Here is a 13776-nt window from a genome sequence, read left to right as displayed (position 1 = left end):
AAAACGAAAATGAACTCAAAGAAAGGAAGAAGGGGAGATTATCTCACCTAGGACAAGTCAACAACCACTATAGGGAGAAGAAATGAGTTCTTTTTTTGCACAGCACCAAGGTTCAAGGTTCTCTAATGGTGGTTCTTAGAGAAGAAACAATTGTGAAGAGAAGTGTGTTGAGAAAGAAAGAATTTCAAGCACAAATGAGGGTTTTAAGAAGATATGAGACTGGAAAGGTTTTTTCTTCCTACACCTAGTATCTACTAAACTCACACCCTTTCACTAACCATCACAAGCTCATCTTTCTCTAGGTCGAAACTCACCCAAAACTCACAAAACACATACAAATATAAGCAAAGCACCATCACATCAATCATTAATTAATTATAGACGCTTAAATATAAATTTAATTACTCTTATAATTTAATTAAATAACTTGAACAATAAATTACGAAAACACAATGTCACAAAGGGAAGGGTGTCACATACAATGGAGTGATTGTTGGCATCACAACGTTTCCGACTAAAAACTCAAATACCAAATTTGGTTTGATCCCTTACCCAGAATTGTCACTACTCACTTCTCCATCCTAAATGTCGTCTATATATATAATAAAAAAATAAATTATATACTAATAATAATAATATAAAATAATTTTATATTATTATTTAACACATATATTATAAATTTATTAACTTTTCAATAGTCATTTTAAAATCTATTTCAAAAATATATAATTTCTAAATGATTGTTTATATAAAAGTTTATATATATATATATATATATATATATATATATATATATATATATATATATATATATATATAATTTGGAATTCATGATTATTGTATTTTGAATTGATAAGTCGAAAATTGGTTCCTAATTTTTTAAAGAGTAGAAAATTCTCATCTATGATCTATGTATTTAATTTTTTGTTATTATGTGTTTTCTTCATTTTATAACCCATGTTATCTGAACTTTCATATTAAATCAAATTAATTTCTTAATTAGTTATTTAATTAATTAAAAACTATTTTTACATTTTTTTAATTTCTGACTCAATATTCATTCTTTTCAAACAACATTAACCATAATAAATATTTGTGGATTATCATTAAGAAAATGCTCGATAAATTCAATTAACTTTTAATATTTTAAAAATTCAAATTTTAAATTATTGTATTTTATGATCAATAAAATAATTAATCTTCTATTAACTAAATTAGTTTTTAAAATATTTCCTAATTTATACTTTTTTTTAATATTTCATTAGTACAAACAAGTATTCAATCAATCAATGCATGAAATACTTTCCATGCTATGTTATAAAACATTTTCTTTATGCATACATCAAATCCCAGCCTTTGATTATTTGGATGTTCCTTGTCCTCATCTAAGCTCATCCCTTCTTCTTCATGATAGCTGTTTTGGTTGAGTTGTTTTGCTATTTGTCCTATGAATAATATAAACAAGCAAAAAAGGTGCATTTAATTTACATTTTACCAATTTCGAACATGATTGGTTTTGAAACTGTTTGATGGAGTGATGTGCCTGTGAGGCATCTACAAGTTCTCATTCGTACAAACACTAGACACATCGTATCTTCTACAGCTTTTGTATGGCATAATCTGAAACAGTTTCAGTATAGGGATGCTTGTACGTGACATCGTATGTAGTTATATCTCTCACTTTTTTTTGTATCTGTCTTTACATAAGCATATTAATATATATATTCAAAATCAAATGAAACAATTTTTTAATGTTCCATTTTTGGTGTTTAAGAAATAAAATATTTTCCAACATGAACTACGGTGAGGGTTGTTAGTAATATATTATGGTCTTTTGGTAGAACGTACTGGCCTTAAATGATTGAATCCTCACTTATTAATTTTTGTATGATCTGTCTTTACATAAGCATATAAAAAATATATTCAAAATATCAAATGAAAAATCGTTTATTTTTACATTTTTGATGTTTAAGAAATCTTTTCTAACATGAACTACTGTGAGGTTTTTTTGCTATAATGGTCTTTTGGTAGAACTGGTCTTAAATATGGATTGTGATAGATGATAAATATAGTTGGTGGTACATATTATTTTTCAAGGAAAGTGAAAACTTATAGCTAGGGCCCTCAGTTTCAAATAGTCTCCACAGCTTTAAGACTCAATATCTCTACCGAATGAATGGAAAGGAATAAAATATTGCTACATGTGATATCTGAATAGCTGTGTGGTGAATTGAAGTAAATGGTAAGCTGTAACCGACCAAGACCTAATAATCTTAATTTCTTAAAATTGAGAAGTTGAGAACAAAGATATGGTCATGTGAAATTTCATCCTCAAGGTCAATAACTCAATATGCCTCTTTAGTCTTAATTTACTCGGGTGTGGACACTACACTATAGGTTTAGACACACTGCTAATTTTCAAATTTCAAGCATGTCTTCAGCTACCCTATTTCTCCAAACTCACACCTACTAGTCATAAAATTAGCAATGGAAATTAGAATAATCCAAACTCTGAAAGGTTAAGAAAATAGTCATCACCAGATAAAAAATTCAATCAAGATTCTCACCAAATTATGTTATAAGAAAAAGGAAATGCCATGCAAATTAAGAAGGATAAGGTTTAACCTAGTGTAGAAAATCCAATCCAAAATGGATATCCCATGAAATCCGCTTGAAACTTAATAAAAAGAAAGTTACAAAATTTGAGTCCAATTATTGGTACTATGCAGTTGAAATTGAAGACCCTAGAGCACCAATGCAGATTTGATTTTGCATTAATGGGAACTGAGGCCATAGAACACATAGATGTTATCTGCCAAAGAAAACACCATTTTCTTACACAATATTTGTCTATACCCTTTTGCTTTTGGAATCTGAGCAAATTGATGGACTTTTTAAACAGTCATTTTGACCAAAGCCCATGACATCCTTTTCACTTATGTGTCATATTGGTCAGATATCAATTGCTTGGACTCAACAACTAGTACCCATCATGCTCACACGTGCACCCCCAGAGGCTATTCTTGTAATTACATGGGTGGTTCCTCCGTGTGAGAGATGGCCCACATTCTAAGGTACCTAGCTGCTAAGGCATATTAATGCAACCAGATATGCAGTACATTTTCAACATCTTCTACTTTTTTCCATTCCCAAAAAGTCCAAGTGGAAGCATGGTGAACCAAAATATTGTATTTATGTGAATTATTAAGTACATAATGAATCTTTAATGCAAGTACCTAGATATTCCGAAGCTTTCCATATCTCAAAGGGGGGTTGAAAATTGAAGCTGCAGTTTAAATATAATTTTTTTCAGCCTTTGAACCAATTATTTTAAGTATTAACAACACACTTTAGTAAATATATTTTTCATTATCAACTATATGGCTTTTACTCTTTATTTAAAATAATTTCATTCATATTTCTGTAATTGTTTAATATATTTTATAGTTAAAAACATATTAAAAAAAATTGTTAAAAAATATGCTACTAACATCTGGAGAAATTATTATATAATTTGGGACTTAATAATCTTAATAAATATCACACTTTAAAATCTATATAAAAAAAGTGTCAGATAGAAATTTATCAGAATTACATAATCTCATATAGTACCATATAATAAATTAATAATTGCTCAAAAACAAGATAACCAAGCAAATGATTGGTTGACCCTAAAAAATTAAAAATAAAGAAAGCATGCTTAAAGATAATCTGTGTCCTTTTAAGAAATGGATTAGTGGTTATCATGTATCCAAATACCAAACTGCTGGCACCAATAATTTATAGTATCTTGACATTACATAGAAAGCTAAGAACACACTATTAATGAAATAATGACATGGAAGAAGGCACAGTTAAAAAACCGAAGGTGGTTAAAATCAAAAGAGCCTTGCCCCCCCAAGTTTCTCATAGAGAACAAAAACTATATACAGAAGGAGAAAAAGGCAGAGGAAAAAACAGAGCGAGTGAGTGAGTGGGGTGAGAGCAGAAGCATCAGAGTGAGAAGGGGGTTGGGGTTGCTTTAGCTTTTCTGGGTTTGGGAATCGTTGAAAGACAGTGGAGAAAAGCCTGCAAGAGAATTCAAGACCTAAACATGGTAAAGCTTAGGAAGTGTTGATCTGCATATATAGATTCATCATTCATCTTTGTTTTTCTATGCTTCTCTCTTCTTTTTTTAACTTCTCTGCCACAACACACACCATCAGATAAACCGTACCACTACTACTACTCCATCCATCCAAATTTTCCACTCTCTCTACCTCTATTACACACTGCACTGCACTGAGACAAAATAAAAATAAAAAAAGTGGTGTGTGTGTGTGTGAGAGAGAGAGAGAGAGAGTTGAAAAGCACAAAAGGGGTGTGACTTTGTCTATCTTAGACAAATGGGCTAAGTGTTAGGTATTTCTTTAGCTCTTTTTTGCATGGAACGTGCAAGCCCTTGTGTTGGCAAACCCTATTATTGACTCATAGCTTCAAACATTACTCTTCATAGGGTCAAAGAGAGCGAGTGTGAGTGTGTGTTTGTTTCATATATCTGCAACCATATCCCAGTGTTGCTGTTGTAATGAAGCAATTTTTCTTCTTGTTCATGGAGAGGAAGAGAACCACCCCTACTAGTATCTCCTTCTTTTTCTTGCTCTCAATTTGCACACCCATCTTCTTCAGTAGAACTACTACTACTGCCTCTGGCATTCCATGTTTAGGTATGCAATTCTTGAACACAACCTTGTTAATTTCTCTACATTTCCACAATTTTTCATCTTTCTAATTCTTTTTAACCCTATGTTATCATAAATTTATCTTATCTTCATCTAATTGGTCTTTTCAACAATTTAGATACTCGGTGTCCCATGTTTGCCAGAGCTGGTAGAGACTTTCAGGTATATATATAGTCTGGTCCTATTCTTAGTCCATTTTATTTCATACTATTTTTTTTCTTAATTTGACCTTGGCTTATCTTCAGTTATTGCATGTAGCATCTAGTCACAAATGACCCCATCATGTAATTAAATAATTAACCTACCTAGGTCTAACTCTTAACTATACTTCATGGTGAACAATGAACATTATTTGATTTTGGGCACAACTTGTCAATTGATTTTGTGATAATTAAAAAGGGATTATACTTTTTGGGAAAAAGAAATTAATTGAGAGCATGGTTGTTGTTGTGTGAGAGTGTGATATACAACTAACTGGAACAAGGCTTGGATGGTGACACTCTCCAAAATCAGTCACACACACCCTTTGGCCTCAGAGTTACACAGACACACAGCTGGAACAAAACTGATAGTGGCTAACATGCGCCAAAATAGGTGCAGGGGTGTGGTGGGACCTACTTCAGTGTGAGCCGTCAGATGCATGGACTCCTCCACCTTGTTGGGCCCGATTCTCTACGGTCATGGAATTCACCAATTCATGAATCAGAATCGTTGGATGAAAATCATACGGTTCTTATAGAAATACACATTTTAATATAAACGGTCTTGTTAATGGGTGTTATTAGGATATTCATTAAGAAATTAAGGTTTCATTCGTTTGTAGAAAAAAGAGAGCGGAAAAAAGAAATAAACATTAAAATGAAATGACTCATGCTTTTATATTTTATTTTAATTCAAAATTTTTATTTCATTTTATTTTTTTCACTCTGTCGAATGGTACCTAGGATAAAGAAAATGTATTTATTATGAAATGATAGGATAACGTAAAAAAAAAAAATTGTTATTTTTGAAATTGATATAATTTAATTAATCAAGACATTATAAAATAATCATGCTTAAGATATACCTGTATTATCCTTTATATACAGCAGTCCTTCTCCTCAATAAAATTTTTATTTCTTTTATTCTTTAATCAATATTCTAACGATATGAGTTAAGATTATTCATCCAACGATACATATTCATGAATGCCGAATCGGTGAACGTAGGAAATCTTTTTAGCATTATTCAATCATGTTCAGCGCCCTCACACCATCGGCGCATGTTAGAATGAAGCAGGAAATTAGCTGTCGTGTTTGTTTTGTTTTCTCAGCCACAGCCACACGGGTCTCGGTAACGTGCGCGTACAGTGTACAATGCTCTTTGCGCAGCGCTTTCACCGCAAAAACACAGTTACAGTTTCTATTATCATGGTCATGATGGTGCATGTTAGCCTCGTCTTGTACATACATATATTGCTGACTTGGATGTTGCCCCACATTATCACAACCAAACCATGCTAGAAAACATGCTTCAACTTCAATAATATATACATTAACATAGTGTGAGATAGTTGGCAGATAAGTATATATATGTTCCTTAATTATGTGATCTGAGATTATATATAAAAAAATAGCTATTAAAAATAATAAGCTTCTTAAATAAAACATTATATTTAGAAGATTAGTCTCTAGCTCTCAGTTCACTCAAAAAAGACATCTTAAGATTATTATTTTAAATGATTGTTATTTTATGAATAGTTGAATGTTTCTCATTAATTTGTATTATTTTTGTTAATTTTTTAAGTAATGTTAAAACTGATTGATGTTAATGACAAGAAAGTGAATATTTTTATAGTTATCTTAATTTAGCACTAATTATTGGCTAATTACTTAATTATGATTGATGGGCAGGAACTCAAGGAGAAAAATGGGCAAGGCTTGGTCTTTGGAGGTAAAATGGAGGTCTCATCAATGGGCTGGCACAGGAGACTTCTAGGTGGGCCTGGGTCATCGCCGCCACGGTGCACCTCCAAGTGTGGCAGATGTACACCCTGCAGGCCGGTTCATGTGCCGGTGCCGCCGGGGACGCCGGTTACTGCCGAGTACTACCCGGAGGCATGGAGATGCAAGTGTGGCAACAAGTTGTACATGCCATGAATATAATTTTCTCTAAGTATGATGTATTTTTGTTGGGTCTAATATATATAGTTCATTTTATTGACTATAAATTAAGACAAATCTCATCTCTTTGATTAATTACGTTAGCTTTAGCTTGTGGTGGATATTGGATATGGAAAAAAAGAGGGTACAGAACTTGATTTGATGTGAAATATATAATATATATCTTCACACTGATAACGGATTAATGTTAGTGACAGTGAAGTTATGTTGCTACATTTGGTTATATGGTGCTTGGATTTTCTTTTTATTCTCGGTTGTTTAATGTTCAATTTCTGTTGAATTGTTTAATTAATGCATTAATTGAGGGAATCTGTGAGGATTAGTTCATTCAATATAGGTCCATTCTGCAGTGGCAGTTCGTTTTATGTTGCCAGAATGTGGTGTGGTCTGAATCTGAAAGTAGTACTGTTGTCTCTGTTCTTTGTAGTTTCTTCTAGGCTTATTCCTCTTGGCTTGATTTGTATATATAATTTTTTTAATTTCATGTTGGAGATATTAATTTGGTGCATCACAGAAATTGCATTTTAAAAAAAAAATATTGAAATTGGACTCAGCAAAATTTAAAATAGCTTGATGTAACAACAAATCACAAATGGGAAGGAAGGACAATATCATATTAGAGGTTTCATGATATGTGACATGATATTATTAACAGAATTTCTGTTATTACAATTAATGATGTGTGTTTTCATAGTTTTCAGATGCTTCAGTATTAAGTAAAAAAATTCGTTATTTGTATGGATATAATTTAATTAATCAAGACATTATAAAATAATCATGCTTAAGATATACCTGTATTATCCTTTATATACAGCAGACACTTCTTTGTAATCCGTGGCACAATTCCATATCGTAGATGTGCAATCCTATTCTCAACATTTTGTATATAAAAGTAATTTCACGTTAAAAAAATAATAATTTAAAATTTTGAAAGAATGTAAACCAAAAGAAAAAAATTACAAATACTAAAATTATAAGTCACTCATTTTATAATAGGGATTAAAAATATATTTATCATATTATATATATATATATATATATATATGAATCTCTTGTTCAGTTTACTTTCTGCAATATTGCTACAATTTTATAAAAATGATGAGTTACCATAATTAATTTTCATTAACTAAGATACACCGTAGTTAATAACACAATATTGAAAATTGTCTATAAAAAATAATTAAAAGTATGTGACAGAAAAGAAAGGTATATATGACGTGAAGTAGAATGATATGTTTAATCTGTTTCTCTCTTCTATTCGCGTTGTTGCTTATTGTATAATACCTTACTACCTGCAAGATATATATGCTCAAAATAATTAAGTTTTTACTTCAATCTTTTAAACAACATTTATCATAAATAATCAAATAAAGTTATAAAACTATAAATTTTAAAGTGAAAGTTCAAGAAAAATCGACATGTTTGTATATGTGATGATTTTTTTATTATTTGTATGCAATAAATCAACAAACAAATTAATAGGATTTTCATCTGAAATGGACTACACATCTTTAAGTGAAGCAAATCAAATTTCGAAAGAAAAAGACCAATAAATGGTTCTAAAAGTAACTCACGTGAAAATGTCAAGATCACAAGCTATGAACAGGCCAAGATTGGGCAAATAGGACCCATGGTCGTCAACCTTAGGAAGTTGATGCTTCAATTATGGCACAAAGGAGTTCACGCGAAATAATATATATAAATAAACAGACATGGAGTGTGTTTGAAAGTTCAAAGCAGAATTTGGACATCATAGATTTGGTTGTAGTGTTTTGTTCAATTTATTTTAGCCTTCTCTGCTTTTTAAAAGATAAAGTTTTATCAAATACAATTCATGAATTTAAGAATTGATTTACATAGTGATTGGTAAATAACTCGTAAATCAAAATAAACTGTAGTTCTAAATTAAGGAACAAAATTTTTTTAATAAAAAAGACAAGCTCACAAGTTAACGTGTAAGTATATAAATCACAATAAAACCCTCCAGAACTATAATTTTAATATTAAAATTCAATTTCCTTCGATAAGATTTTGGGTTCAAATCTTATAAATAAATAAAATGATTGAAATGAGATATGTCACTAAATGTGACCAGTCAAATTCTCTTATGATAACTAATAATTAATAAAGTTGATGAATATTTTATACAGTTGTCATGATGATCTAAAAAAATTTATTAATTTTCCAAATTTGATGATTCAAACAAAAGTATTTAAATTTATTTTCCCAATTTAAATCTATCTAATCATTCAAGCAATTTTTTAATATTATATATTTTGGACTTATTTAACCTTGAAATTATTAATGATTTTTATTTATGATTAAACACAAAGTAAATTTTTTGTATCTTAATTAATACTCCTGTCTCTTGGAATTGTTTTTTTTTCATTATTGCAATTAGTATATGTAATAATACCAATATAAATTGCTCTTAATAATTGAAATTATAGAAACTTAAGATAAAAAAATAATGCTGAGTTAAAAATGGACACAAAAAATGGTAGGAATGAAGAAAAAATCTATTTCCATGTATTTTGAAATTCAAAAGTAATTTAATTTTAGGAGAAATTTTATTTTTTATTACTTGTGGTTTTGATAAATTCTTAATTATTCAAAAATCTTGATCCAATAAGTTATAAGCCCACCAAGCCCATTTTCCTTCTTTCTTTTTTCTCTTGGGCCAACACACACTTGAGCCGATCTATTGTGTATGTTTTAATTAGTTTTAACGGGCTTGTTAGTGGTTTCCTAGTAGGTAAGTATTTCGTCGGTTTCAAACTAAGTGTCATTTTAGTTTATTTTAGACAGATAAAAAAAGTTAATAAATAAATAAAAAATAACAATTCTATAAAATTAACCTTATTAAATAGATAAAAGAGAATACTATTAATATTACAATGAAAAACTAAAGTAAAACTTATTAGAGGTAATGAAAAAAGCAATTATTATAACATTTAAAACTAACATAACATTTATTTTGAGACAATTTTTTTCCTCAAGGTGACACTTAGTTTGAAACGGAAGAAAGAAATAATAGTTTGTTGTATTTTTTTATTTCCATTCAAACTAATCGAACGGTCTTCAAAGTTTCCCAAATGCCAGCCATAGGATTAGGATCAAATTTAAGCTCACACCCAGCTTCATATTGAATTTAATTGTTGTTGAGTGGAAGAAATGTGAAATTGTGGTGCAATTGGAAAGTGGTGATGCGTGTTAATGGAGTGTGGCTTTGGAAGAGAATCCACACTGAGAGTCAAGCAAGAAAGCCTTGAGTGAAGTGTAAGTTGAGGTTATTTATTAGGTGCAGATCTTGGAATTATGATGGAGTACCTTGGGCCATTGGATTGAGCTGCAGAACAAAACAAACAGAATATTTTCAATCATACTTTTTAAATATATTTTCGATTAAATTTTATTAAAAATTATAAAATAATTAATAAATTTTATTAAATAAGATGTGAGAGTTATGAAAATTCATTAAATAAAACACACTAAGAGGAGTCACGTGAAAAGTAAGTTTTTACATGTGTCAATCCCTATCCATTGCACCATTTTAAGCCCTTTTTGTAAAATTCACTTTATAAGGAATAAACGAATCAAATTACGTCATTAAATTGTTAGTAATAATTTAAAAGAATTTTTTAAAAAAATTTACCCTATTCAACAATTAACTTCTCATCCAAAATCTCTTAAGTTTTCCTTTGTCTTTAATTATAAGATATTTTTTAAAAATTTATTTGTCTTTTTTATAAAAGAAATTGTAATTTTTAGATATATTAATTATTTTTTCCCTATATATCCTTATTTAATTATGCTTTCTTTAAATATTAATGAAAAATAAGTAAGTGAATAGAAAGAGAACAAATGGGTAATTTTGGAAATATAGTATAAATAATTGAAAATTTTAATATAATAATTATTTTTTTTCTTCTTAAAAAACGTGAATTAATTAAAAGGATTTTATAATTAAGGATGAAGCAAAAGTTATTTTAAAAAATTAATGTGTTAATGTGTATGGCTTTCAACAACTGATCATATTTTCTTAAAATAAATGATTTGGAGAGTGTGCACTGTTCAGTTAATTAGCACACCTCTTTGACTAAAGAGTGGCGTTCATAAATGATATATCAATCAAATTTCAGTTATTGTGTGGTTTATAGGTGCGCTTACTCGCTTCATTAAATAATTGAGTTGAATTGAAAGCAATTATAATTCTATTATTCATTTTTTTAATGATGTTATCCCTCTCTTTTTTAAAAATATATAATTTTGAACTCGATTAATATATATCTAATATAAAGATAAATGATAAAAAATATCTTTTATAAGAGATAATTTCTTTTGAGTTTAATATAAGATCCTTATGAATAATAAAATTTTAATTTTAATATTTAAGATAGTTAATTATATATTTAAAACTTGATTGAACTTAAATTATTGGTAAGAAAAAAAACTTCACACAAATTAATCATGCTGCTTGTTGATTTTTATTATATGTGTTTAATTGATTGTAGGGATATATATTTTTCTTTTAAAAAAAAAGTAAAAAAGTTGAGATCAAATAATGTTTTGTAAGACAGTAATTAATAGGAAGATAAAGTACTTTCATATTAATTACATTTAGGTATATGTATGTAGTAATGAATATATCCATTATCCAATTAGATTCCGGGCCACTAGATCCATAGATTTCCATTTTCTGCCCAGTGTACCCCCCGTCCCCAATGCAGCGATGGCAAAGCATTAATGTTCTCACCTGCTCCAAATAGATGGATGAAGCTATCCAGTTATCCAAAAATAGGACACATATAATTTAATGTGATTGTCACTGGAAAATAATTCAATATATACAGCACTTTACAGTATAAATATTAGTAAAATAAGGTTTGAGCTGGAAAAAATCATACTCCAAATTATATCAAACTCAAATCAAGTTTATTTTTCGTATCGAGATTCAAATGAAACTAAAGGAAACAAACAATACATTACTTCAAATTCCTTATTTATTTAACGAGCTTTGTTTCAATAACCAAGTTTAACACGATTAAACCATCGAATTGAATCTCCAATAAATTTTGAGATATTTCAATTTATTTATTGCTAGCTCTACTTGCCAATGTGTTGAAGACGACCTCACTAGATTTGAATCAATATTGTGGCTAGCATTCGTAAGTTATCCAAACCTTATTTATTGAGATTGCCACTTCATAATAAGCTGAAGGAAACCTAGATGATTTTGAAGATTATTGTGGCCTGACACTCCTAGGTTATCCTATTCTGAAAGCAACAAAAACATGTAGCTTATATCAAAGGATCGATACCGTCATCAAACTCTAAAATGGCACAATGATAATTATGTTTAATATCTAATTTATATTTGTCTTTATTATGTTAATTTTTGGCACTATGATATTTGTCTTTATTATGTTAATAATAAGCATATATAGAATGTATCATTTTATATTAATTTATTTAATTATTTTGTATGAACTTTTTTATTCAAAGTGTGGTTAAAGCAAGCACGTTTTCAACAGTTTCATTTTTAGAAGAAAAAAAAATGAAAAGTTAAACTAAATATGTGTACTAAATCTTAAAAATCTCTATATTGTAACTACATCCTAATTAAATTTATAAATATTTATATATGACTATGGAATTTTTAAATTATGGGAGGACAATGATTCCAGAGCTTGCCACCTTCTGATTCTATCCTCGAGAATAACGTACTTTCTTCTGAGGAATATTCTTAAACAAGAAGGAAGCATTTGGGAAACTAATTGCAACACGTAATAATGATTGAAAGATCGCACCTTGCATTATTTATATCATGCATTCATTGTACTCTTTGCAGCTCCGTGTAAGAGTAAGTAAATACTTAATTGATCCTTAATCCTTAATCCTATATTTGGTCCAGGGGAAAGGAAATGAGGAACTAGAGAAAAGTTTAAAATCTAAATTGAAAGAAAAGTAAACGAAAGTTTAATTTTTTTTTTATAGAAGCTAGTTAATTTTATTTTTCTTTCTACTTCAACCAAAGGATGTACTGTCATCCATGCTTTTTTTTCTTCTGTTTTTTCACCAATTCCAAACAAACCATTAGCATCAGATATTACTTAGATGATCAATTTTTTTATAAGAAAAACAAAATCACTAAAAAAAAGTTAGTAAAATAGTATACTCTTAATGGGGAAGGTAGAAAGCATTCGGAGAACTAACGGAGGAAAAATGTAATGATTGAAAGACTGCAGACTGCGTCTTTATTATTTTACCTCATGCATTGCACGTGTTTGTTTTTCCGCGGTTCCGTTTAAAATCTTTTTATTTTTTTATTTTTTATATAGTCCGTGTAAAATCTTCTTATTTTTTTATTTTTTATATAGTCCGTGTAAAATCTCTCTTAGTTATATTAATGACTTAGCTGTAAACAAAGTGACCTTTAATATTTTAATCAAATAAAGCATGTACTGGTATTAAAATATGATTTTTTAAAAATGATTATTAAATTATGATCAAATTTCCTCTCGCCTTGAAATAAAAATAATTCAATAGAAAAATTAAACTCAACAAGGCTAGCCACGTAATATAATAGACACTAGCATATAGCTTCCCGGCTATTTTAAACTATAATCTTTGACGTCAGATCAATGGTTTTTTTGTTGGTTAATTTTTAAGTTAAATTAGTTTTGTAATCTTTTAATTTGGTGTTTTAATTTTTGAAACTGATTTAATTTAATCTACTAATATTTTTTAGTTTAATTTAATTTTTTATTTTTTAAAGTTGATCCATTTTTCTTAATGTAAATTTTGTGGCATTTAAAATTAATTAATGATGATTTTGAATCATCACAGATTTTTTGTCACTTAAATTAAAGGATTAAACTGAAAAAAAAAAT

At 28.9% G+C, this 13776-nt stretch overlaps 1 protein-coding gene across 2 annotated transcripts; it reads left to right on the top strand.

The window, feature by feature from the left end:
- The first annotated feature begins 3828 nt into the window (after positions 1–3828).
- LOC100814100 (uncharacterized) lies at positions 3829–7096 on the top strand. 2 transcript variants are annotated; one of them, XM_006575384.4, is made up of 4 exons: positions 3833–4096; positions 4496–4706; positions 4840–4883; positions 6614–7096. In XM_006575384.4, the coding sequence occupies exons 2-4, from the start codon at positions 4568–4570 to the stop codon at positions 6857–6859; spliced, it is 429 nt and encodes a 142-aa protein (XP_006575447.1). In that variant the 5' UTR covers positions 3833–4096; positions 4496–4567; the 3' UTR covers positions 6860–7096. The 2 variants fall into 2 exon arrangements, with proteins under 2 accessions (XP_003519287.1, XP_006575447.1); XM_003519239.5 differs by having other exon boundaries at positions 3829–4706.
- Positions 7097–13776: the final 6680 nt, after the last annotated feature.

This window comes from Glycine max, chromosome 2 (genome assembly GCF_000004515.6).
Source record: "Glycine max cultivar Williams 82 chromosome 2, Glycine_max_v4.0, whole genome shotgun sequence".
NCBI classification, from domain to species: domain Eukaryota; kingdom Viridiplantae; phylum Streptophyta; class Magnoliopsida; order Fabales; family Fabaceae; genus Glycine; species Glycine max.
The sequence above is the reverse complement of the archived record's forward strand: the minus strand, read 5'-3'. Positions and strand labels throughout refer to the sequence as shown.